At 38.3% G+C, this 26,882-nt stretch overlaps 4 protein-coding genes across 4 annotated transcripts in view; 2 read left to right on the top strand and 2 right to left on the bottom strand.

Annotated features, from left to right (window-relative positions):
- The first annotated feature begins 1,411 nt into the window (after positions 1 to 1,411).
- Positions 1,412 to 10,166, top strand: LOC119731992 (voltage-dependent calcium channel subunit alpha-2/delta-1-like). The gene is made up of 12 exons (XM_038205332.1): positions 1,412 to 1,683; positions 2,944 to 3,057; positions 3,664 to 3,755; positions 4,267 to 4,345; positions 5,191 to 5,411; positions 5,912 to 6,015; positions 6,311 to 6,516; positions 6,720 to 6,806; positions 7,338 to 7,593; positions 8,005 to 8,175; positions 8,609 to 8,701; positions 9,712 to 10,166. The coding sequence occupies exons 1-12, from the start codon at positions 1,421 to 1,423 to the stop codon at positions 9,835 to 9,837; spliced, it is 1,812 nt and encodes a 603-aa protein (XP_038061260.1). The 5' UTR covers positions 1,412 to 1,420; the 3' UTR covers positions 9,838 to 10,166.
- A 2,056-nt stretch (positions 10,167 to 12,222) lies between these two features.
- Positions 12,223 to 15,508, bottom strand: LOC119731988 (protein LLP homolog). Its single transcript, XM_038205330.1, has 4 exons — positions 15,418 to 15,508; positions 14,379 to 14,567; positions 14,013 to 14,171; positions 12,223 to 13,219 (listed from the first exon to the last, which is right to left on the bottom strand). Exons 2-4 carry the CDS (start codon positions 14,524 to 14,526, stop codon positions 13,032 to 13,034), a joined length of 495 nt encoding a protein of 164 aa, XP_038061258.1. The 5' UTR covers positions 14,527 to 14,567; positions 15,418 to 15,508; the 3' UTR covers positions 12,223 to 13,031.
- Positions 15,509 to 15,535: 27 nt separating this feature from the next.
- Positions 15,536 to 22,572, top strand: LOC119731989 (mitochondrial mRNA pseudouridine synthase Rpusd3-like). The gene is made up of 8 exons (XM_038205331.1): positions 15,536 to 16,040; positions 16,864 to 17,005; positions 17,621 to 17,728; positions 18,186 to 18,220; positions 18,510 to 18,559; positions 18,924 to 19,056; positions 19,391 to 19,530; positions 20,888 to 22,572. The coding sequence occupies exons 1-8, from the start codon at positions 15,722 to 15,724 to the stop codon at positions 21,107 to 21,109; spliced, it is 1,149 nt and encodes a 382-aa protein (XP_038061259.1). The 5' UTR covers positions 15,536 to 15,721; the 3' UTR covers positions 21,110 to 22,572.
- Positions 22,480 to 26,882, bottom strand: part of LOC119731987 (guanine nucleotide-binding protein G(i) subunit alpha) — a 32,087-nt gene continuing 27,684 nt past the window's right edge. Inside the window, exon 9 of the mRNA XM_038205329.1 lies at positions 22,480 to 26,584. The gene's annotated coding sequence lies outside the window, so the exon portion shown is untranslated. The remainder of the gene's footprint in view (positions 26,585 to 26,882) is intronic.

Raw genomic sequence — 26,882 nt, 5'->3', positions numbered from 1 at the left:
ACTAGGTAGGTTCCCCCTCTGCTCCGACGTCTGGCCATTCGAAAAGTAAACACAGTTATTGTGAAAACGGGAACTCAAGATAAATACATTGTATTGCAATGAAATTTCCTCTAATATTTTGCCATTGGTATGACACGAAAATTTAGAAAATTGACAGGAACCGCCGAAAAATGAATGTAATATAATTCAAGGAAATTGCAGTATGAAGGACACTCCGTATTTTATCGTCATGCAACAATTTCTTATCAAAGAGGGCGCGCTTCACAAATAATGCTCACCGCGCTCCGGACGAGTGGCCGTTCGAGATGTTAACACAGTTATTGTGAAATCGGGAACTCAAGATAATCACATTGTTTTGCATTGAAATTTCCTCCAATATTTTCCATGGTTTTTGACACGAAAATCTAGAAAATTGACAGGAACCGCTGAAAAATGAATGTAATATAATTCAAGGAAATTGCAGTATGAAGCTAGGACTCTTCGTATTTTATCCTCATGCAACAATTTCTTACAAAAGAGGGCGCGCTACACGAACACTGCTCACCGGCCGGTCACCGCACTACGTCTGGGGTCCTCTGTACTAATTCAAGCCCCATTGAAAACAGTGTAAAATCAACAAAGTTCAGGGCCAAGTGACATGCAAGCCAACATCACTGGGGTTTCTCAAACAAAAATTAAATTATTGTCGTGTCTTTCATCTTTTCATTTCTTTTCAATTTTAGGTATATTAGCCAATTACATTTTTAAATATTCACACCCAAATAAAATCACCTCTCGAAAAGTGATAGTTCCCAAGCCTGCCGCTGTAGCCATTTTACAAGTGGCATCCTTCCACTTTCACAGGCAAATAGGACCCATTTTTCATCCGTGATTTTATCAAGCCTGCCCTCAGATGGAAGCTCAAAAACCAGGAAGTTGATCCTTGGGTATATTTACACAATTCCATGACCGTTTTTAAAGCCAAACGGTCTCCGTTTTCAACAGAAATTGTGGGGGGGGGGGCACTTTTTATGCTAATCAGCTGGCGTAGAAATACTCGCTTAAATTAGTTACCTTGCCAGGCCCTTTCAGGGTTTCCCCCCTGTTCCTACGCATGAGTCCTAGGTCCCCCTTCTTCCTTTTTACTAGTGTATGTACCGGTACATGTACATGTGTACATGTATGTGTGCTGAATTTGTCCATGTCTGACGTTTTCTGTGTGATAATGAACAAAATGTAGATGTTTTTATTTGTAAATAACTGTAATTTCTTAATGTTCTTATTGTATCACTGACGCGAATAACAATAAAGGTATTTCAATATAACACCCTCTGGCTATTCAAGATTTTCACCGAGCGAAAGGGGGGGGGGGGGTACGAGCGAACAAGCGCGAGGGCTATACTCTCGTCGAATGAGGGCGCCCTCGAAAATATTTAGAAAGATGGAGAAGATTATGTGTTTGTGGTGGTTGCCCATTCATCACTTTTTTCATTGTAAAATGTTCGTTTTCAGTCGGATCAACACGACGAAATTCTGGTCGTCCATCCTCTTATTGGTATTGGTTTCTCAGGCCTGTCAGGGAGATTTCTCGATCTTTTTAGACGATGTAGAAAATGAAATTAACAAGTTGTCGGCGAAAACACTGTCACTGCATCGAGGCGTGTGCAATGAGCTGTCATTGGACTGCACTTCCGTGTTTGAAAAGTAGGAACAAATTATGCTTGAAATGCATGTATTATTACTCTCTTCAACTGTTATTAAACAATGCTTGTATATCCTTTTGTTTTAATATCAAATTTTATGTGTTTATTGAATTGTGTGTATTTGCCGAATAAAATATTATTAGTAAAAATATGGCAGTGTATATTTTGCCGGAGACGGCAAACCTTTAGTAAACGTTAGTTTGCCGGATATGCACTGAACATGCGCAGTTAATGTATTTTTGTACTTAAACATTTTTTGGTGACAAATTTTAGTCTGGCTCCATGCCAAAAATTATCGTTGTAACCTCGTATTCAGAAGATGGTAAGACCATTTTATAATTTCGGACTTTATTTCCCTTTTAAAAAAAATCCTCCAGAGCCACAAATCTGAAAAAGAAAATGTATAATACTCTGCAATAAAATGTTTGAAACATGTTAAAATAATAAAAGAAGAATATTCTTATTTATTTGGGGATGGGAAAAAAAACCTTAAAAATGTGCTGCGGTCAGAATCGAACCTGAGTCATCCCGCTTACTAGAGCCTTTGCTTAACCACTACACCAAACATGCTACACAACTTTTGGTGGGAATTTAATACATGTTATAATTCAGCCTTATCTTAAAGAGTACAGCGCCCTCTGTTGATATGGATTGCCGCCGGCAAACCTTTAGCATGTTTAGTAAACGTTAGTTTGCCGTCATTACCTCCGGCAAAATATCCACTATCTAAAAATATTAGGCCCAATATAGCTTAGTCATGTTAGTGTTTAACTTTAAGTTTAAAAAAAATTATAAAACAGAAACTAATGACAAGACAATTGTTTATTTTTACACGACAGCTGTTTATTTTATTTTATTTTTTTTAAATTTTATTACACTTCTCCACTGGCAGTGAAATAAAAAAATATTACAAGAAGATTGCTTGAGGTGGTAAAAGACATTTTGGAATGATAAAAACACGTCCAGAACTTAAAAGAAGAAGGTGTCCCAAACTATACATCAGATAATTGACCGTCAACCAGCCTCTGATTGTTTTAATTATTGAACTGGCACTGCACTGAACATGACTGTTCCTTTACACTTAGACATTTTTAAAACCGATGTTTCATGATGAGTAAAATTCCGAGGTCCTAAAAGTAAAAACCAAATCAGTAGTGGATCTACTGTAGGTTGGTTGGTGGTTGGGGGGGGGGGGATTGCAAAGTTATTGCAAAGTTTATTGGTATTAACTTGTGTATGTGCTTATATTTTTTGTTTTCAGGAATAGTTTCGCTTGTAGCACCGATGAAATAGAAGGGGAAGGATCATATTGCTCATCAGAGCAGGGAACGGCGTATTATACCTCTGAACCTGGCTGTTCGCAGTGTAAAAACAGGTAATTATTTGATCAGACATCCTGCATAAAGTACGTATAGCCATCTATAAGGACATCTATACGCTCCATGCATGGACTATAGAGGGCGCTCTTGCTTGGCAGTGAGGGTGAGTGGAGGGCAACATTCAAGTGTTACTGTTTCATGGGCAGTTGACATCTGAGACTGTTGTGTAAACATCTTAGAATGTGAACCAGAGAAGGTGGATTCTGCCCAGCAACAAACTGACAAGGGAAGATCAGCCGATTGCTGGATCTCATATTTGATTCTTGATGTTAATAGAGGACACATGGACTAGTGGAACATTTTTGTAACTCCTGACAATGAAATACATTGCATTCTTTGAAAAAATTAAAACAATGCATTGCGACATATCAGCTGATATACATGTAGATCTCTATTACCTGGACTTTGGTTTTCTAGCTCTTTGCGTGCTGCAAGCAAACATAATAGCTTAAAATATTGCCCATCCATGAATTGCAGGATCTCACATTGTAAGCACAGCATGAGAGAAATGTCAGTTGATAATAAAAGTCTGTTCATAAAATTCATGTACTGTGACATTCAAATATTCCCATTATTAATTTTGTGTTTTGTTTGTATTTTAGGCGTTTAAATCAAGCCCATTCTTTAGTTCGGACGGCGAGCAGTCGCTGTACATGTCAGGACATGATGAATGCTGATATGTGCTGGACAAAAGGTCGGTGTTTTCAAGACTAAACAACTTTTCTCATCTGAATCCTCCATTGTATTTTCTTGTGACTTACTCTGACTAAAACTCTTCATACACACAATGTATATATGCCAATTTTTGGAAAAGTTGCTCTGCAAATTTAAACACAAACTACCAATCATCCAAGAACTGGCAATTGAACAATTTTCGGCAATTTGAAATGTCTTAGTCCATGACTTGTTCTCTAGTGTATCACTAATAGAATATGCAAGCAAGCTGTGATATAAGCCTCAAGTACTGGTACGGAGAAGACAAGACTTTATGCTAAGCACATAAATCTGCAGCAGTCTAAAAAGCTACAAGTAATAAATTAAAAAGGAGTGTATTCAGAGTTCATTATCATCAAGTCGACTCTGGTCGAACTTTTATGTATAATGCGCTATGTAAGAACAGTTTATTATTATCATTTTAACAACATTTCTTTAACGACGTGTTTGCCAGTTTTAAAAATGTGTCTTTTTTGTGCATGTTTACTTAGGTGTGGAAGATGACCTAAAAACCACAAATCTCTCTGGGTTACTATGGCAACAGATTGCTACCACTAATGGATTTACCAGGTAACCAGAGCACCTCAGCTGAACCTAGGCGGCTTTTGTCCTTCCCCAACCTACATACATGTTTGCACGTGAATATTTTAACTAAGTTGACCCAGCATCTCAGAGCTATTTTGAGATGCTCCATGCAGTCTGTAACTCAATATATATGTGCATATAGACCCCTTGCATATAGCGCCCTCGCTGAGGAGAGGTTTTCCTTCCTGTGTGGTATGCATAAGAAGACACTATTTTCATTTATTGTTAAAGATATAGGATCATTGCTTTTCATGCATTTTGTTCACTTCCAATAGTAACGCCACTCAAAATCCAAAGAACAATGTTCAAAACCACTTTTTGAGAAAGCAGTGCAAATCAAGCACAACCTTTTGATCACTAAACATGATTTTGTCGATGGCACTGTTTATTTCCAAAAATCAATTGGCTGATTGTCGGGAAATGACCTATATTTCCTGATTTCTTCTTAATGACAGCAAGTCAGATTGACTAATTTCATGGGGTACAAATTATCCTATATGCCTTTATTGAATTTCAGTAACAAACCTTGCCTTACATGCCTTATGGAATTATAGGCTAATCATCCAAAGTGAACGACTTCCTTCAGACAGACGACAGTTGACAGTCTGACCAATATGCCAACCTTTCACACAATCATCCAACACAAACAATCCAACTTCCACACTGCTACACATGACTCAATGAAAGAAATTATGATTAAAACCCAACAAAACTACAAAAAAGGAACAACAGATTGAAACATGCACATGAACAGCCCAATACCATCCATGCCACCAAAAAGATCAACTTGGAATTGTTGCATTTTTCAATTTTGTTTGTATGTTTGTCAGACTTTATCCCGGTTCTGCTCAAGAAGAATGTTACAGCTATGATCCACGGCTACGTGCTTGGTTTGTTGCCGCGTCTGCAGGTCCCAAGGATGTGGTCGTTCTGATTGATTCTAGTGCATCTATGAGTCTGGTACCTAGCAGCAGACAAGCAAGTAATCTATCTCTTATGCAGCTAGCCAAACAAGCTGTCAGCCACGTACTCAGCACTCTCACATTTGTTGGTAAGATTTCATGTGAATTGTACAACCGTTGGTTTTGAGAATTGTAGCTTGTGGTCTTGTCTGATGTGCTGGTTAAAGTTGGTAATAAAGTAAAAACTAAAGATTACATTTTTACGCAAGTAGAGAACTACAGTTGTGAATTTCTATATGCCAGAGGACAATGCTTTGTCTTTCCCTTTGTCCCTGTGATTGTAACACTCTCTCATAGACTAACCACACGACCGTACGATCGAGGATTGTTTTCAACAAAAGACCCAACGCTCGAGGACTGAAAGGATCTTTTGTTCTCCCTTTGTGTGTCTGTCCTCTATCGTAAAGCCATATGTACATCAGCACATGGGTTAATATACTGAAGTGAATGAAATGACATGTATAAGTAGGAATATATTGTTGCCTTACAAGATCAAGGTAAAGTAGGCTAAAACCATTCCTAGAATGTACAGTGTAAATATATCCAATTCAAAGTCTTAGACAATTCTACATTTTGTCATTTGTTGTAGATTACGTAGCTGTGGCCAAATTTTCAACCGAATCTGAGCAAGTTACAGTGGATGAGGTCTACACATTAATCCAAGCAACTCGGGACAACGTCAACGCTCTCATTGTAAGCAGTCGGTCAAATTTCTTGGCATGTTTTCCCTTTTTGGTTCATCAGATGCTTGTGTTCTTGGGCACTTAACTAATGATTGCCTCTCTCGACTCAGGAGTATTAATGGGTACCTGGGAGGGTAGAGACCAGAGAGAATGCGCTGATCTCAAGCTGCTGGAGAAAAATTGTGTTATGGCCTGATGAATGGGTTTTTTAATTGTGGAAGTTTTTTTTAAGAATATATGTAAAACGCTATTTAAGTACATTATTATTAGTTTAATGTTTGTTTTCTTGTGCATGTGAACTCCAGGAAGAAGTGAACAAGATTCAACCTGAAGGTCACACCAACTTTGAGCAAGCCTTTAGACTTGCCTTCCGAGTGCTGGAACGGTCAGCTAGCGTTGGTCGCACCACGGCATGTAATAAGGCTATCTTGTTTATGACTGATGGATCACCAACCAGAGGAGAGGATGACCCAACTACGCTTGCTGAGATTGTTGATGGCTTAAATACAAGGTGAGTTTCAGATGTCAAACTGTTCATGTACTTAATTTAAAAATACTTCGAAAAAAATTGGTTCAGCACTACTCTGGAACACCAGTCTGCAAGACGTGATGGTGTATCCTCAAAATTCTCCCATGTTGTAATCTTCATCTTTCAAAGCCTCATATCGCATTGTGTCATTCACATCATAACGTCCATGTTTTTACCATACACAGATCGGATGGAACCAAGATTGCTAGTATCTTCACCTACTCCATCAGTGAAGTAGCTGAGACAGAGATCTCCAAGCATATTGCTTGCAGGTATATAAATAACTTTGTCTGTTTTGGAGAGCTCAGATAAAGTGTGGTAAAACTACAAGGTAGCCTCCCGAGGTGATTTGTCGCCTCATGGATCACCGAGGGAGGCTAATTTTAGTCATCATAAGTTAAAGAAGACTTTGTTTGTATTATAACTCCTCACCCACAGACTCTGCTTGACGTTAAGAGATAAAAGATTAATTTAACCAAAATCCAATTAAAATGTACTTGTACTTGTACATGTACTTGTACTTCTATTTCAGTATCAAATCAGTGAACATTTACTTGCAATTTTCCAAACTATCCCTTCATGCAATCTGTAGCGCGTGTGCATACACACAGATGTCTTGTTGCTACGTTGACTTCTATGTGTTTACTTTTTTCAGCCGTTGTATAGTCTTTATGCATGGCTGTGCACAGAAAGAAAGTAAAAATAGTGAATGTCATGTGACTCGCTCTCAACCAATCAAGATGCAGAATCTATGAGTAAGGTGTTACAATATGACATATTTGCCACTTTCCTCTTTGTTCCAGTGCCCATGGTTTGTGGTCCCAAGTAGAGACAGACACCGCAGCTAGTCTGCAAGAGCAGCTCAGCCAGTACTATGAATACTTCAGTACACTACACAAAGGGCCCAGCGGTATCATATGGACTGAGCCCTATCTAGATGCCTTCGGTGCTGATATGGTCGTGACTGGGGCTAAGGCCGTGTATGAGAGCTCTGATGCAAGCCAGAGCAAGTTAGTCGCAGTAGTGGCTATGGATATCTCCTATGCATACATACAGAAGGTGAGATTGATCAAGGATTTTGTATCAGCGCCCTCTTCTGGGTACGAGCAATAGAAACATATTTATTTTTATATTGTACAGGCACGTGGCCGTCCAATGAAATTACTTATCCAAGCACACGATGTAACAAAGGTCTGTTCTTCTTTTGCAAAGACTTTACAGGGCTGTACACATTCAGTTGAAATGGCTGCACACCAGTAATTGACCGATCCATTTTAGGATTATCAAATCTTTCATTTCTGATACCAAATCTTAGAGTATTTGTATTTTGGTTTTGACATTAAAGCTTCAAAAGTAATTCCGGAGCCTGAGACCAAGTCAATTCTGAGATTCAGCCGAGGTTTGGAAAACCTATTATTTGCATATTGCTAATAACCACTGAAGATATCTGCCTCTCATTTTGAACCACAGTTGGAGAGCAATAAAGCAGCCATGATGACGGAACTACAGAGACGTCAGGCATTCTGCCCCAATATCGCTATGTACTCGAACTGTGAATTGGAGGTGTTGAGGCAAAAGGTGTATGCTGGGGGCTCAGTCAGCTATGAGAGGAATCCTGATAAGATCTGTGACGCTAGCAATGTAAGCAAAACCATACAAGGTTTAAGACTTAACATTGTGGAAAAAAATGAAGTTGGAAAGAATATTGAACCTGACGCTACTTCAGCTGGTGTGTACAAAGTCTATGGAGAGTCAAGAACATTTTCTGAATATTGCCTAACAAAATTGGAGATGTTTCTCAGTCTCAGATTCATGTCTTATCATCATTTTTGCAATGACGGACCTTCATTGAGATGATATATGAGAAGAAAAAAGCAGCGTCAGGTTGCATCATTTGTTTCCCAAAAGTCTTGGCCCAATTTCATAGCACTGCTTATTTCGTGCTAACCGTTTCTCCGTTTATTTCATGTAGACCATAAGCAGTTAGTGCACTCTTTTCTCTTTGCCCATATTGACCCCGTTGTTTCTTCGGATGTCCCTGAATTGTACTGATTGGGTTTGTTATGTTTTACAGATTTGTCCACTACCCAATGACACGGCCTGTCCCAATAGAGCATTCCGCTACGATAAATGCACACAGCATAGTCAAGCTACTCTAGATTATAAGGTAAGACTAATATCAACATATAATTGTCTTTGAACGGACCCATAGTCTCTGTACTGCCACCAAACCACCTTTAGAAGCATTGTTTTGGTTGAAAGCTTCATCGTGAAAAAAATACACAATGTAATACAATGTAGTACACATGTATGAAACCTCCTAGTAGGAAGTCAATATTCAGTGCACTGGTGCAGTATGTAAAACCCTTTAAAACCCTGCAGGTCAGTTTCAGTGAATTGTTTTCGTTTGCTGACAGAACACACCTTTTTTGTGATCTGTGGATGGAACTTTAAAATGTTGGTTGTGTTTAAAATTCTGTAATTTGAAAAGTACACGAGTGATTTGAATGATTCTTGTACTAAAAGAAAGCTTATGAATTGGGCTTTCATATCCTAGATTTTGAAAGTGCTACATGCAGAACTGTATTAAGAAAATGGTCCTGACATTTGGGATTCCTTTCTTTTGATTCACCCTGTATGTCAGGAGGACTTTAGTGTGAGCAGACAACAGAGGTTTCTAATCAGAGGGTTCTGAATTACTACCTCCCTAGAATTCCTATGTCCTTAGAATTACTACGTCCCTAGAATTACTACCTCCCTAGAATTCCTATGTCCTTAGAATTACTACGTCCCTAGAATTACTACGTCCCTAGAATTACTACGTCCCTAGAATTACTACGTCCCTAGAATTACTACGTCCCTAGAATTACTACGTCCCTAGAATTACTACGTCCCTAGAATTATCTACTAGGCTGGAAAGTAGTAATAGTAAATTTCCATGGATTTTTTGGTTGTTACCAACATTAGAGAGCAATTACAAAGGTTTTGTGGTCATTAGAGCCAGTATTAAAATCAGTTAAAGCTTCAAGTTGAGACTGACAATGTAAGTAAGGGCGCCCTCTACTGGTCTTGCTCAGACCCTATACAAATCTTGATATTACAATGTATGCTTTCCAATCCCATCAATACTCATATTTTACTTTTCTGTGGCTCTTGTATTTTCTTTTCATTTGTTAGGAAGCAGCTTGCTGTGGTCAGTTTCTGCCCTGTCAATCCTCCAATGTTCCTTCCGTTACCATGTCACCGATCCTGAATGCTGCCCTCACACTGCTCCTAGCAATCATTGTCTGCGGCCTCTTATGATAGACATGCGGGTTCCAATAGTAAGCACAATTCCAAACTACAATTTTGTATGAAATACTTGTCGAGGCATTTTCAACATTTCCTGTGTCAAGCAAACAGTATTGTAGCATTGGCCGCATTTTTTTGTAACTGAAGTTAAGCTGTTGATGTCCTGTAAAATCACAGTGATCTGGTTGAGTCATGACGGTTGTGAGTGAGGGTAGAAAGTAAAATTTGTCAGGTGGCTTATGGGTGGAATCGTGACCGACTGGTCCAAAAGCACCAAACTTGGCAGTTAGATTCTTATAGCCCTGGAGAAGATATTTAGAAGGCGTAACACATGAAATTTGGGGGGGGGGGAAGGGTGCCTTATTTTCCTTATTTTGGTTTTTTTGGGGGGCATAATATCATGATGTTATCATTGTTCACATTTTTGGGGGGTAAATATGCCAGTGAGAAGCTTTGAATTTGAAGCTCATCAATACTGAGGTTTGGCAAGACTACTTGATGATATCTGGGCATAATGGCACCATTTAGGATCTGTCATATACATTGTATCCTCATAATTATCCGGTCTCTGATATGCTTTAGAAAATGTTATTTAAGTAAGGATATGTAAGTAGAATCCCCAAAATATACTTTTCAATAAATCACACAGCAGCTATTTACGATTAATGCAAATTAGGCACCTCTCCCGAATGAATTTCAGGTGTCACCCCTTCTCAATATCTTCTCTTGGGCTATAAAAATCTATCTGCCAAGTTTGGTGCTTTGGACCAGTCAGTCACTATCTTGTCAAAATTTGAATCTGAGCCACTTGACTAAAATGTAAGTTTGGGTAAGTTTGATTTTATAGAATGATGCAAGTAAAAGTACTCCCCACCCCCACCCCCACCCAAAAAACATAATAATAAAAGAATAAAGCACCTCAAGATGGCTTCTGAATGCAAATGCTGTATAGACATGATAGATAGATCCAGGCATGTGATTATTGTACACTCACGAGGCCCCCAGCAATGGAGAAACCATTGTGCATGCTATTGTACAAAAGCAACAGCCCCGTGATGGACTATTGGAACAAAAGCTTAGCACAATGCCATAGTTATCTTAAATTCAAAACAATTTTTAAAAAAGATCGGAATTTTTAAACATTGACTATTCTGAATGGCCCCTTACTTGTATGTCGAAAAGTAAAAAATGGGATCAGTGTATATAAAGTATAATTCTCTTGAGAAATATGTTTTATAGTCTTTTGATATCAGTGATCAGGTTATTTTTCACTGATTAATTTACTCTGGAATTTGTTAAATCAAGGAGTTGAGGCCTTTACAAGTTCCTACTTAATGAATTTTATAACACCATTTTGTAGTGTCTTTCTTACTGAAATGTAAATTTACGAAAATACACCTTTTGGAAAATTTTTAAGAGTTAAATAATAAAACTACAATTTGTACATATTATGATTTTTTATATTTCCAAATTAGAGATAATTTTGATTGTGTCTAAAATTTAAATGTAAATCTTTAAAAGTAATGTTATTTTCAAGAGAAGTACGTAACTTTCATTAAACCATTTTTCCTTATACTGACGCGAACTACATTGTACCCTGCCTGTTACTCCCTGTAACACCCACAACTGCCCGGCCTAATACTCCCTGTACCGCTGCCAACCACCCTGACTGTTTCTCTCTGTACTGTTCAGCACCTCCTCAGCACTGTATGGTTTTGTTTGATTTAATTTATCAGGGAATAAATACCATTTTATACAAATTGTGCAGCAATTAAATTTTGTGCATATTTTATATTGTAGTAGACTTGAGATTCTATCGTGTAAATTTGTGAACTGTACAGAGAAATATACATGTAATAAAAATCTAAATATGTACCCAACATTGAATGTTTATGTTCAGGTTATTGGTTATATTTCTAAAAAGAACCTCGTATATGTTGAGTTTTCATTCAGTATTTTTCACATGACTTTTGAGCCATAGTAAGATTCTGTATTATTATTGTCCCCTGAGGAGTAATTTTTTTCTTCCTATTCTAGAAAAACTTACATCAAATTCCCCAAATTTCTTTCTTACTCTGCAATCTGGTCCAAACTATTGGTGACATCAGTGCAAGAAATATATCCCTCCAACCCATGGTGCTCCGAGGCCACAAGGATCAACTTTCAAATGCAATATTGGGTGGATCTCAATTTGTATAAGCAGTAAATGTGACTGTACTAAGATCACAAACACCTTGGTAATGACGGAATGCAAACTGCACAGCTCTAGCTGCAGTGCAGTGTTCAATCAGGTCAAGGGAATCTTTACACGTCAGTGAAATGTAAACAAGTCATAAATGGAACCATTTCCTTAGGAAAATCAGGAGAAAACAATCATGACATCGAGAACAAAAACACTGGCTTTGGCTAACTTTACAAATTTATTGTCCAAGTCCATAAAAGACTTTTGTACTTCATTGTGCATTGTCCAATCAGATCGTGACTGTGGGTCACATGACCACAATGGAACCTGGTCAGAAGCACTGTGAGATAGGGACGCAAACCACAGGTGGGCGGATTTGTGGCTAACTTTAATAAAATGGTTCGTTGATCCATCACAATGTTTGTAATGTAAAGTACAATAAAGAAAATCTTATAGAGTGAAACATCATTTCTTTCAAGTTTGTTGGCTACAAATTTTGTATGGTAGTCTGGGGATTCAAAAGATTCAAATTGAACTCTGGCAATTTGAATTTGCAGGCTAAAGATAATGTATAAATTAGGCTTTGCAGTTGGGCACGAGAAACTTGGCCCTCATTGTTATTGGGCCAATGGGCTCCGCGTGCAAACAAGAGAGGGCGCTTTTCGACCACTTTTCAAGAGCCCATGCAAGGGACACACTGTGAGCACGTACTGGTTTGCGCGCGTATAACGCACAACTTATTTTATTCTGAGTGTGCATAATGCCACTGCGTGGGCGTCGGTGTCATCATCGATGCATTCGAATGTCTCTCCCAGTTGTCATCCCCAACTCTACCTTCCTTACCCCTGAGAGAGTACCTGTGCACGGAGCCCATAAAGTAGGTGAAAATGGCACGATATTGCAACAGTGCATGTTGTCTTGTGAATTCAACTTCTAATTTTCTAACGAAATTTGAAAAATTACCAAATATTACTTGGGATAAAAGACATACTTGAAAATATTGACAAATAAAATAACTCAATGTTCAGAATGTTTTGCCCGTGCCTGCTCGCTTGAGTGTGTGTTTTTTGGGTTTGCCTTTGCGGGCTATTTTCTTGATTCTTCGATGACTCATCCAGATGGGGTAGTTGCCATGTTCATTCTTTATGCCTTTCTGTTTGGGTTTGGCTGCAGTGTCCGTTTCCATGGATTCCTGGTGCTCTGGATCCATCACTATGACAACAAGATATACAAAATTATATAAACTCTCAGCTTCTGATAAGGTGTCATGTCATTAATGATCCCGGAAAGAATGCTGAGGAAATTGGCCTGATTGGGGGTTTGGTTGATAGAAACTTTGCATTGTTACAGGGAATGTGACCAGGGAAAATTCATCAGCTTCTGCTGGACTGAGGAAGGCTATTCATACAACACAGCACCCAGATATTGCTGACGGAGATGCGATCAGCCCATTGAGCGACTTTACCTGCAACTTTGCCGGGAGTTTTATTGAGATCACTCTCAATAAATACCTAGGTTTCAACAGAAGTTAATAATTTGGAGACGTGGAAAAGACACTGAAAATGCAACTCCTTATAAACCTTTTGCTCTCTTCACAATCTACTTAAAGTCTTGAACATAATGGTGCAGGTAAAATGCCTAAGGTACCACATCAATGGCGGATTTGAGAAGGATATTTAGGGTGGCTGACCTTGCACCCCCTCCAACTAATCAATGTGAATTAAATGTTTTTACACATTACTGTGACCAAAAAGACGCACATTTTCCCAAGTTTCCTGAAATAACATCACACCAATGACCATATTGCAAATCTCAAGTCACTGCTTCAGGCCTTCAGTCTATGTGTTGATTTCAACATCTCAGCCAGCCCCCCCCCCCCCCCCTCACCAAATAAAAAATTCCTCAAAATAAAGTAGAAACCCTCGGCTAAGCCATTAAAAAATCCTGGCTCCACCACTGTATTAATTACATGTAATATATATTACATTTCCCCCTATACATGTACCTGTTTTATTTTCTGCATCTTCATCCATTGTGATCTCCTTTGGTTGCGCGGCCGCTGCTTTGATCTTATCTCTGTCTGGGACACGTCGTAGGTCATACGCTGTTCCTGAGGCTTGGTTGAGGGTAGGCTTGTCTAAAATCGTTTCCCTGACATCAGTGACTGCAATTATCAGAACAAAACAAAAACAAATTCTTAATGAACACATGAACATGTATACTTATAATTTGCAACTCAATGAGCTTCATTTGCAGTAAAAACGTAATACTTACAACATGTACAAAGATACAAGAGTTGTTTTTCCTATTAGTTTCCTAACTGGAAACAGAATTTAACAGATATTGTATTTCTTGGCCTTATCTCACTTACATTTGTAGACGTTGTTCTCTGGGTCTTCCTCTTCAGGCTTCAGTAATCCCAGAATCTTCTTCAATCGTTTGGTTTCCCGTGGACCATTCCTTGCTCTCTTGATTGCTCGCAGTTTCCTCATACGTTTACTGCGGATACTCTTGGCCATCTTGACTTAATACGTTAGTTGCAAGGACAAATGAAGGATTACTGTGTGCGGTGAAAGAGAGAAAAAAAATGTCCTGCAGATGTTGAACTGCTCAATGCACACAAAGTCTATGAGGATTTGGAGGCAGTCCAAAAATCTAGAGGTAAAATCCACTTTAAAATGATTATAGTATACCGACCAAACTAGTTATGTCATAGAGGGCAGGGTTTTGATTTTTTGAGGGAAATTTTGGGGTAAAATGACGATGACAGTGCGGCGACAACACGCAACCCCCCCAAAAAGATGGCGATCACCGCACGATGTGTACCGTGAGCATGCACGGCGCGCTGAATATCAAGGCACAATCCGCGCAGGAAAATCGTGATTTCTACCCTAAGAAACTGTTCAAAATTGCAAAACGGGTGTCATTAGACATTAGAACATTAGAATTGAGATAAGTCTGCTTTTGATTGTTAAGGTGATTTTTGAGCAATAAAAAACATTTTTGACTCTAATTTGATCAAAACAAAACAGGGGCCCTACACTTCACGATCGCCGTCTATCATGTCTAGTATGGTTGTACACGTACCGCACAAACAATTCGCTGTGACTTGCAAAGTATGTAGGCATAAAGTGAATGTTATCATATGTCAGTATGTGTAAACTGTATTGTGCAATGCGTGTACCCGTAACACCCCCCCCCCCCCCCCCCCCCCCCCCGCCGTACTGATGCATGGAACAAGGGCGTCCGGAAACTGGGCAAACAAGTATACCGCTGTTTCACGTTTTATAATGATATTGTTGAAAGAAATTTAGTATTACTTTACACTGCTGTATTCACTGAAGTTATTCTCCTAACTTTAAAAGCAAAAGGTCTCAAGGAATGTTTATGAATTTGCAAGAAATACTCACATTCTGCGACACAGTGCAGAACTCCACGTGCTGAAAACCGAAGGTTGACTAGTCTGGTATCCTTGCGCCTCATACACGTATGTATATGCACGGAATTAGGTACCGGTACCAGGCTTAAATCAAAGATGTTTCTGCCGTTCTGTGGCGCCTTTGCAGATTATGATGCTGCTGTTAAAATCTTCTTAAATTCTGCAAAAATTTGGTCTCCGTGATTAAGTGATGTGTTGAACCCGACTTTGTGAAACACGTGTCCAAAAAGAAGGGATTGATTTCCAGTACTGAACATTGGTAATCGTTCTGCAAAATGCTAACATTCAAAGCAATCAGTCAACTTGAAGTTGAACTTGGTTTTCGTGCAGTTTCAATGTGTGCGTGTCGATTGCACCAGTGCACGCCGCATGAGATGGACGAGGGGAAAGTGCAACAAAACAATGGACAAAACCAGCTGGCTGCAGTCCTTAATTCAGACCCAGAGGACCTCAGAATGATCAAGAGAAGAAAACGAAGGAGACAGCAAAAGGAAGACGAGAGTATTTTTGCAAAATGTGGACTTCTGCAGTTAGAAAACACAACAAGGGACGAACTTGAAAAAGAGATTTCAAATAGCAAGGTTTATGATCATGGTAAACAAAAACGCAGTGGCTGTCGTTACGACAGCCGTAATGCAAATTTCAAACACTATCGAGTATCGTTACGGCATCGTAAAAACACAATCATGGCAATGCGACTGTAGCCATGGTAGCTTGAGTAATTCCAATTCCAGCTCCAACATTTGCTTTGTCCAATGCTGATGTGACTGTACATGCATATTCATTATCAGATAAACGGCCGGACAAACCAGAACTCTTTCGGTAGCTCGCTCGGGATAAATGCTCAGCTACAATGCAGAAGGGTGCTGGTTCGATCGTGGCTCAATTAATTTCTTGCTTTTTTCTTTCAATAGGTTTCTTTACTTTGATTTGATATTTGTAACCTACTTCTAGAATTACAATAAAAAATGTAGAAGGCTTCTCTCCGTCAGCTGACGGAGAGAAGCCTTCTAATTCTAGAAGTATTTGTAACCCAATCATTCCTTTTATTTAGGTACAGTTCAATTTCTTCTTTGAATTCAGTGGCTTTGGAGGATATTTTTAAAAAGGAAATAAAGTCCAAAAACCATTCGGTTAGTCTACTCCCTAAGACAATTAATGACCATCACCCTGCAAATTCCACATTTAAAATTCCAGCTGCTTATGCAGAGTCTAACAAACAAAAATTCCTTGGACCATATTCTTTTCTGCACCCACAGCGTTGATTTGAAAAAGGATAGGTCCAAGTCGTTGGAACAATTACATGTAGAAGGCTGAACTTAGTTTTCAAAATAAGATTAACGGCTAAAAGAGAACAACAATTTCCATCAGAAATGTTAAGGTGATACAATTTTCCCCTTCATTTACTTTCAATCAGATGGCATCATTGCCTTGAACAAACCAGCTGGTGTCCCAGTGACGGGGACCAGTCAAGATCGCGGAAATATTGCTGATATCCTCCCGCAAGTAGCTGAATCTATCGGCAAACCAGCAGCGGAGATTGCAAAAGCTGCTGATAGGTGAGTGAAAAAAAAAAGAAACTAATTCCATGGCTCAGCAATCAGTGTAGAATTGATTTGCAGGGCTTACCGTTAGACCAAGCAAAAAGTTTGCCTGAGAGCTTGCGGCAAGCTTGTCATGCAAGCTTAACTGCAAGCTTTCTGGAAGCCGTCTGCAAGCTTGCCCTAAAATTTTGCAGGTAGCATGCAAGCTTGCTGCAACCTTTCCATGCAAGCTTGCCCTAATTTGACATATTTGGAATGATTGCAAGCTTGCAGCAAATCTCGCTGGCATGCTAACCTACATGCTAACCTGCAAGCATGCTGCAAGCTTCCAACTTGCAAGCCACATTTTGCTCCATAATGTTATCCCATCCCCTACCTCCTTCCCAAACCTCTTTCTGCCCCTCCCAAGGCTCTGATTTGAGTTGTCATAGCTGGTAAATGACTCGACTCAACCCGAGTCTCTTATCAATTTCAGACTTGAATTGTGTCAGAGGCTCAACCTTAGTGACCTACTGATTCGACTCGACTCGACTCAAGTTAGTGAGGGTCTGCCTGAAACACTTAATTGCTATAGAACTTCTTCAATAGATACTATTTAGCGTATTTACATGTTTCCTTTCCTTCTGATAGATACTCCTCAGGGCTCCTCCTTCTAGGTGAATGCAAGCAGACAGCCACAGCTTTAAATGATACATTCCTGAAGGCACGACGTAGAAATCAACTCATTAGGAAATACTGGTAAGAAAAGGCAATCTGTCATAACGTCGCTTATCAACAAGATTTCTGAACTTTTGTGTGCTTACAGATTCATCACAGACTGACCGAATATATATGAGTATTCAGAGTACTTTCCATTTCAATTTGAATACTTGCGTTTGCCCTTTACCAATGTATATTTAATTAGCAATGTATACTCAGTGCAGGAGTGCTTGTCAGAAACATTCAAAAGTTGCTTGGTGAAACTCAAACCCACGACCTCCTGCTTGCTAGTGCAGAGGTCTTACCACTCGACCACCAAGCTGGATGCTGGCTGGTTTACTCATAGACATACATGGTATGGGTAGTGGGTAGAAAGCATGGTTACCAGGCAACGATCAATAAAATATATGCCCAGATCAAATCAGGGATGGCCTTGAAATGTTTGAGATTGAATAAACTATCATTAAAAATAATAATGTCTCTTGTGTACTTTTAGGGCTCTGACTGTTGGGATACCATCACCAGTTCAAGGTAACTTCATTACCTAGTCTTTCGATTTCGATTGATGAAATGTTTAAGTTTTTCAAGTTGATGGCTTCTGACTAGTGCTCTTGAACAAAGACATTGACAAACTGGGGTACCGCCAACATAGGGCTGGATAGCTCAGTTGGTAGAGCACCAGAACGGTAATCCGGAGGTCGCAGGTTCGAACCCCGCGCCAGTCATCAATATCTTCGTTCAATTGTAAAATTGAAATACTTTTGAGGATTAGTGCAGTTTTATTTCCTTTTTCGTTGTCCTTGTTTTGATTTCCTTACAGGAACCATTGACATTCCAATCGGTTCAGAGAAGATTGGAGATCACACATTGGTGAGTCAGAATTATTTGGGAAAAAAATCCCGAAAATTTATTTTGAGTGGGTATTTGAGTAATTCTTTTCAAGCAAACTTGATTCCTTGATCCTGATTGGTCGATCCATGGCAACAACAGTGTGATATACTGTATCACACGGTCCATATCGTGCTCTGCGCATTGCGCTATTCCAAGATGCGGGCGACATTCCAGCTGCGTGTGCTAAACCACTAAAAGTTTTTTTTGTAAAACGTGCTACAGGTACCGTACTTCCAACTTTACTGCAGTGTGTCAAGTTTGCTTGAGGATAAATACGATGATGTACAATGTACCCATTAATTTGCTTTCAACTTTTAATTCACTTTCATCATGTGTTTGTCAGATGCTACCCAGAAGACATGCATCTAAGGGCAACTTTGAACACAAGGATGTGGTTCCCTGCAGGACGGACTACCAGTTATTGTCAGCCAATCAAGACTTAAACTGCTCCCTACTGGAACTACAGCCACTGAAACGTGGGTGCTGAATAATAAATGCGTTAAAGTTGATGATTTTTAAGTGTGTCTGATAAGAACGCACAATAAGGAAAATGTTCGATATACTTGCTACTTTCAGATGTCATACCTTTAAGCTACCAATTACCGCCAACTCTGCCAAGGATATCAAAGGCAAGAAATGTCTCGAGAAGATTAATTATAAAATAAATGACATCATTAGGACACCAAGCTATTAACGTTTGCCATTGGCCTCCAAAATTTTCCAAAATTACTGTGGAGGCATCTGGAGGAGTTTTTCCTTTCTTGGCCCAAACAACTTCTCATGTTTTGTTCATGTTTTTTATTATGACAGTGCAGAAATTACAGTTTCAAGTGCATCTTAGCAACAAGCTTTGCAGTATCCTTGGCGACCGATTGTACTCCAATCAGATCCAAGATATCCTCGGGGTACCAGTCTTGGTGGATCCACACCAGGCAGCCATAGGGACACAGGTGAGATGGGAACCAGCCAAAAGACACACATACATGTACATGTAAAGGTGCTCTATTGACCTATCGCGGTAGAATCTTGTCAACGCAGCTTGTGAAATATTGTCCAATTACATAGAATAGAATATATTATATAGAAATAGAATATATTATATAGAAATGGACACGAAACGCGCAAAATCTGAGACAAACCAAACTTAATATACAAAACTCCAAAATAGGGTTGTCTAAGGGGCGTGGCTTACTCGCAAACGGCGATTGGTCAGTTAGTCAAAGTGACAGTCATGCCCGCCTTGTTGTTTGTCCCTGCTCATTATGGCTCTGTGCGCAAACAATAGAGGGCGCTTGTGTACCACGTTTTAGAGCCCCGTGGACGAGACTAACCGCTTGCTCATACATGTACTTATTGAGGCGCGTATAGTGCGAATTACGCAAAACTGATTTTATTCTGAGTGTACACAATCCCCATAACAGCTTCGCAGAGCGTCGGACGTCCTTGGCACATGCATTGGAATTAATGTGCATGGAGCCCATAAAAGGAAAAAACGGTTGTGGGTTTTGAAACCGTATGGTTTAACCCTTTGAGTGCATAATGAAAAAAAAGGTTGTGCTTTTCTTCTTTTCTTTATAAAAATAAAAATTCTAGTGTGAAAGTAGCTATCACACTGTTTGAACATAATAGGGTATTTTTTAAAAATGCATTAACCATCTTTACGTATTCTATTTCTAATTTACAAGTTCTCTGTCTACACATTATAATTTCATCTGCTTATATTATTATTTTTTTTTCATTTTAAAAGCTATACGTACAAAGAGAAACAAAATAGAATCAGATTTCCTGAATCAAATATTAATCATCAGAGGAAGGACAAGATTTTATTTTTAGTATCGTAGTGTTCCCATGACGCGATGAATTTTTAACTGAATCTGTATAATTGCCAACTTGGCAGACCCTGTGAGGGTAATTAGCCGTGAAGTCTCTAAGAAAGATCTGAACTAAGTGGCTGTGGCTATCTGCACTCAGCTATAACTAATAGTCATAGTCATTAAAACTTGACATAGCCATTAATTCATGTAGGATATTTGCATTGAGTATCACAGACAATTTTCAGCTGAATACACAATCCACAATCCCTTAGGAATTTTGGACAATTTTCAAATGTTTACAGATATTTTAGATATTGTTTGGGGAGTTTTTTATTTGTAAAAATATTTACAAATTGTTGTCAACCTCTCAACTCTTCTCCCAGTCCTCTGAATTTGGCATGTTTAGGGGACCAGGTTTATTTTTTTCAATCTGTTTAAAATCTCTTAGTTCAGTGTGTTATTATGACTAAAAATTTTATGTGTTCCGTTGCAGAACATCCCAGCAGCCATACAGAAAGCGCTTGGTTTGAGAGCATGGCACATGGCACGGTTACCGTTGTTTCTTCACTGGTACCAAGTCACCCTCCCGTCATGGCGGAATAAGAAGGATGTCTCGATCAAAGCCGCACCCCCTGGCTACTTCATTGAGGCATTGCAACGACTTGGCCTGTACAGTCAAGAAGTGCAAGAGAACATAATGAATGATGGTGTATAGCAACGGTAATGGGCTGTTCAGGATTCGGCCATAAGCCCCGCCCACCGCAGTCACCTGACGAAAAGTCGTGATCTAATTGGTCAATGTGCACTGTTTGATTGATGGGCAGGAAGGGTACAAATAGGTCTCTCTCAAATGATGTCACATCCTACACATTGTCACGTGCATCGGCATTTTGGGAGTCAAATTTTCGTGACGTACATCGGCTACGCCATATTTCGAAGCAATTTTGAGCAACATTTTGCACACTGCACACGCGCACACAGTTAAGTACTTTTACTTCAAACTAAAAATTAAAGATTGTAAACATGTAATGTGTGAATTGAAGCAACATGTAACTTATGTCACTAACATTGGCTACACATCCAATTATAACCCAAATAGCATCATGACAGCGCCCTCATGGGTTCAGGAATAACGCCTATTAGTACATTGCCCAGGACAAAACAACCAACCATACAGTATTCATAAGGACACATTTCCATGGCACTCTCACGTGCACGATTGCTTCTTTTTTCCCAGGTCATTGTCAATACAGTAATGGGGCACGTTCCAAGCCTAGTATGAATGTATTGCACAAGCATAAAGTGGTATTCTTACACTGTAGGCCTATATACCTGCATAATTCAGTGAATTCATTATTTCTGCTAAATGGTTAGTGTTTTTTTGCTGGTACTTGTCCATTTTGTTATCGTCAGGGGAATTTTTGTCTTTAATGTCTGTTAGCTCCGAAAGTTATTAAAAAAAACTGTGGTAATTATTCCATCACAAAACTACAGTTGCTAGTTGAGGACTTGGAGTCGACAATGAATTCATTTTGTGCTGATGTACACGTGATTTGTTTGGCATTAACCACCATGCTGAATTGGTAATTGCAAAACCGAGACTATGGCCTATGTAGACATTAGAACCGTTGTTAATCACTAACCATGGCATTATCATTTGACATCGTAAAATGGCTTAGTAATTACTATTTTCTCTACTGGTTCTTTTTCTGAAAATAATTATCATTTGTGTGTAAAATGTGAACACTACATGAACATGTACACTGTGGAGTATTCAAAAAGCTAGAATTGAAATACATGTAACACAGAACGATATCTGTAATGACCAACTGTGTGTAATTTCAAATATTCTTGAGCGACAGTGTGCGCATATTCACAACATTTCACAGGAAATAGCTGCAGTTGTTTTGATTTGTCATCAACAGTTATTGTTGGAGATGAAGGTCGTGAAGTGAATTTAGGATCGTCATAAATGAGAGACGGGCATTTCAAAACAAAACTCTCTAGTTCTACCTACATGTGCCCAGGCTTGATAAGAGAACGCTTGACACAGAATAAAGACACAGTTGTACACAGGTTGTATGTGGTTCCATTGTATTTGAAATGTTCTACTGCTACACTTGTTTTTCTTCACAAATTGACAAATTACGTGATCATATTAAACAAGACTATAACGGACAGGCTTTTATAACTGCAGTTAATTACAAAGATTCCTGATCAAGTCCTTAATGACTTGGTTTTTTTTTTTTTGGTTAAAAGAGATGGATAAGCAATTTGTAAGATACATCTTAGTTTTAAACAAAATTACATCGAGCTTTGCAGGGGAATTTTTACTCCCAAATTCCAGTAAATTACATACATGCAGGTGGGAAAAGGAATTCAAAATGGATTGAAACCTGTTCATATGTTTATGGCAGCCTGTGTTATACATGTACTTCTTCAATAATGAACAGTTAATTTACATTTTAAATGTAACAAATCATGGATTCCATTTTTATGAAACCGGTTCTATAAACCGGAATTCTGGTTTAAACGGTGCTAAAATGGCTGCTATTCTTGTTGGCCACAATGTGAGAATCCCCAACAAAGTTTGCCGAGAATAAACTGTTTATTCTACTCGATGTAGTTCAATATTGGTCCATAATGAAATGTCAGATTAATTTAAAAATACTGCGTGTATAGTCTGGTAGTTTCGATGCTAACCAGAGATTCATACATAAAAAAACTGACATCAATGAAATTTCTTTGAGGGACCTATCCATGCAATTTCAATTTCCCCCTTCCTTTGTTTGGTCTGTTGCCTGACACTACATGTACTTCATCAACAATACATCTAAAGTGAAAGATATTTTATGAACCATAATATTTGTTTTACATAATCAAAGATGAATTACATGTACAATAAATGTGTCATACACAGAAACTGAAAGAAAGAAGTCGAGCAAATTACTCCAGGTTTTTCCAAACAATAGTATTCGACACTTTGAACAGCAGGACTAGTGTCTGCTGGTTTTTACCCCTCTAGCTGAAGTGGATATGGTGTTACCAGGCACTTTGATCTATGTGCATGTGTATTGGTCAACTTCACCAATATGAAATGGCTCATTGGCGTCGTGGACTGTTGTAGCGTCATTTATGCCCTTGCTGTGAACTACACAATGTAAGATTTGCAAGTCACAGCTGTGAGTCTGACCAAACCAATCTACTCAGCCATGCGGATTTTGTGAGGCAATCAATTATTTTTCGTGAAAATTGACTTCAACACTAAACACACCAATTCAGACCACTAGTCAGCCAATGAGACACTTCATTTTTGTTGGCAATGGCTTAAAAAATTTAATTGTCCTCGCAAATGGAATAGGTCGGACTGATTTAGATGTTGGGTCAAAGTTCCTTGAAGCAGATTGTATGTCGGAAAGTTCCGACAAGCCACCTGGCTATTTTGATCTTCGCTTGACCAGCAACAGCAGTGGTCTGCTTACATGTATTGAGGAGTGTTTCTGCTGCTATAATTTAAGCAAATAAACAGCATTCAAAAACATACTGTTACTATGCCAACGGATGTGTGAAAGCCCAATTTATCTTGGTACTACCCTAACACATTTTTATCCTGAAAGGATATTTTTATTAATTTAAAAATTGTCCTGATATTTTAAGAGTTTACTTTGGACCACACATTTTTTTTTTATATATTTGATATTCACATCAATAAAATGTTGTTATTAAATGCAATGTCACTTTTTTTGTTTAAGCTAATAATGACTTTAATGCTATCAACTAGTATAATCTTGCACCTTAAAGCAAGTTTACGTTACCATGACGATGATGAACATAATCCACAAAAAAAATCTGATTATAAATGACATACATTTACACGTGTGGGATAATTTTTGAAATATACATTTAGAAAAACAAAACAGACTTATACTTTTGTTAATTAAACGTAATTTTAATGAGTACACGGATGGGCATTCCTTGCAAGTCACATTGTAAATGAAATGGCTTTAACACACTACGGGGTTCATATATATTACATTGGTAACCACACACAGACAAAAAAAAATGGGGAATAAAAATCATTTTCAAATAAATTCAGACAATGGGGCCGCAACTTAGCTGTGATTTGCTAACACTTTGTGCTGTACATAAGTGACTCAAAGAGGGCACAAAACAAAGATGAAAGATTCAAACATTGGATGAAGGCGGCGGCTTGTATCTCTAAGCAAGCTAGCACTACATCAGTTACATCTACATGTACATACACTGCACCATTATCACAATAACTCTACTTCATTTCCTGACTCCAAACATGACCATTGCCCTACCAAGTACATGAAGTCAATTGTCCGTTCTGCTGTAGTATTTACACTAACATCTCTTAGTGTACCATTTCTAACTCATTTTAATCTCAAAATATTTTTTCAGCTTTTCTGGTGTATTTTTTTTTTGGTATTTTTTTTTTTAAACTACAATGGGGACCAATAGGCACTCATATACAGTCAACACGTAATAGTTATTTATTTTAATATTACACAAATTTCAGGATTTACGTTTTAAAAGTGCAAACTTCCAAGAAATGTTCTGTTCTTCACGAAATCACAGGCGCACACATAGTGGGCTCAGTAAAAAAGTCTACGTTGTGAAAATACATAGTGCCACCAACATCACAATCTTCACTTGAAGTTTCTAGGACACAAGATTTTTTTCCCTAAGCTGACGGAATAAATCCTAAAATTTGTCTGTACATGACATGCACTTTAATCTCAAAAACAAAAGTCATGATCTGCTCTGAAACACTTTACATCCAAAAGAAAACAACCCAATTTTGATTGAAGTGTTCTTTATCAATTAAAAGCAATTCAAAAATGAAGGAAACAACAATTATGTTTCAATAAAATAATTTTGTTTCAAAGCAAGAGAGTGCATTTCTATTTGTGTACGATTTTACATTTACATCATAAACTGGTCCTTTCTTCATTAATACTCTTTTGTTTTCAACTATACACAATCATTCTTTTAAAAGGGTTGCAGTTTTAAACAATTAAACATTACTTTAACAATAAATGAGTAATGACTTAAAACCATGTAATAATCTTATGCAAATAAACATTATGTTTAATGATTTTTCTACATGCACAATTCAAATTATACATAGGTGAAGCAAATTTAATTTTTTTTTTTAATTTACTTACATTCTTCTCTAGGGCCTACAAACTTTAAGAACAAATTGAGATGCAATATCGAGAAGAAAAAAAAATGTGTTTTTCATATCCATTGCAAGAAATTGTTAATATGGAAAACCTTTTTTGGGGCCAGTTTTATCTATCTTGTTATTAAGAAAGCTCTTAAAAGGGATTTTTTGGGGGTAACAAAATGCATCTCATCTGCATGTATGTTAAATAAAAAGGCATCCAATTTGTACATGTAGTCCGAAGAATCTGGAGTATCAATATTCAGGGTTTTAGATTTTTATATTTTCATAGTTTTTTGACAGTGCTTAAAACGAGTCATATTTTCCTCGTTTTATATTTATCAACTCTTGTCGGCCCAACTGGAAATGACTTTGCTTTGTACACTGCTACTTGACCTTTTGTCCCCCCCCCACCCAGGCTACACATGAACAATCCACACTATGATTCTCAATACACCTGTTATTGTCAAATATACATGGGAATAATAAATTCAATTCGTGAGTGATTATACTCCATCAATTAAGCAGGTGTATGTCCTAAGACGGTGGCCACATGCTCAAGTTGGTACTCATTCATTTTGTACATAATCCGTGCAAATACAACAAGCATTAACGTGATAGAAGAAAACAGCATCTTAAAGCATTTAAAAGAAAAACCAATCGGCTCCACAGTTTACTACAAGTCCACTTACAAAACTATGATTGTGCAGTCAATGAATTTGTTTACAAGTTACTCCCTTTTTAAATTCCAGATCCCCTAGAGAATGTCTTACACTGTTCACCTTAGCTTATAACCATGACAACAGTCGAACACTGACACGCCCCAGTAGACTGGTTCCGTAGTAATGCATGAACGTGTGTGTTGACAAAGCCAATGCTTGGTGCATATCTGAGTGATTGGCCGTAGCTAGACCAGTCAACTGTCCTTCAAACCTATCATGGATTTAATCATGCTTCAAATGCTTCCTTCATCAGGCATGGTACCCCCGGCTAAGCTTTCTGGTAAAAAACAAAACACACACAAAAATACATTAAATTATGTTCAAAGGGAATATACATCATCTGTTTCTGCTGTAATTTTCAGAAATAGATGGATTTGGGGGTTAGCATTATGTAGCACATATTGTTACACTGACTTGTTTGAAGTTTTGTGTTCTTAGATGCTGGAAAACCAAGAAAAACAATCATGTTCCTGTAGTCTGGTTCCCTAACCCTTATTAAGATATAACAGAGCAATTTTAGATGTCAAGGAATAGTAAGGTCAGGGAACCAGTCTAGCTGGCTTGTACCTGTTGAT

The sequence above is a fragment of the Patiria miniata genome, unplaced genomic scaffold (assembly GCF_015706575.1).
Source record: "Patiria miniata isolate m_02_andy unplaced genomic scaffold, ASM1570657v1 HiC_scaffold_24, whole genome shotgun sequence".
NCBI lineage: Eukaryota > Metazoa > Echinodermata > Asteroidea > Valvatida > Asterinidae > Patiria > Patiria miniata.
This window is presented reverse-complemented; position numbering and strand designations above follow the sequence as displayed.

Excerpts from the sequence above, each read along its gene's own strand:
- LOC119731992 (XM_038205332.1), top strand. The coding sequence starts at position 1,421 with ATGGAGAAGATTATGTGTTTGTGGTGGTTGCCCATTCATCACTTTTTT. Across the intron at positions 3,756-4,266 it reads TGATATGTGCTGGACAAAAG|GTGTGGAAGATGACCTAAAA; the intron begins GTCGGTGTTTTC and ends ATGTTTACTTAG. Across the intron at positions 6,016-6,310 it reads ACAACGTCAACGCTCTCATT|GAAGAAGTGAACAAGATTCA; the intron begins GTAAGCAGTCGG and ends TGTGAACTCCAG.
- LOC119731988 (XM_038205330.1), bottom strand. The coding sequence starts at position 14,526 with ATGGCCAAGAGTATCCGCAGTAAACGTATGAGGAAACTGCGAGCAATC. Across the intron at positions 14,172-14,378 it reads AGAGAACAACGTCTACAAAT|TCACTGATGTCAGGGAAACG; the intron begins GTAAGTGAGATA and ends TGATAATTGCAG. Across the intron at positions 13,220-14,012 it reads AGATGCAGAAAATAAAACAG|TGATGGATCCAGAGCACCAG; the intron begins GTACATGTATAG and ends TTGTTGTCATAG.
- LOC119731989 (XM_038205331.1), top strand. The coding sequence starts at position 15,722 with ATGCTAACATTCAAAGCAATCAGTCAACTTGAAGTTGAACTTGGTTTT. Across the intron at positions 18,560-18,923 it reads AGATTGGAGATCACACATTG|ATGCTACCCAGAAGACATGC; the intron begins GTGAGTCAGAAT and ends TGTGTTTGTCAG. Across the intron at positions 19,057-19,390 it reads GGAACTACAGCCACTGAAAC|TGCAGAAATTACAGTTTCAA; the intron begins GTGGGTGCTGAA and ends TTATTATGACAG.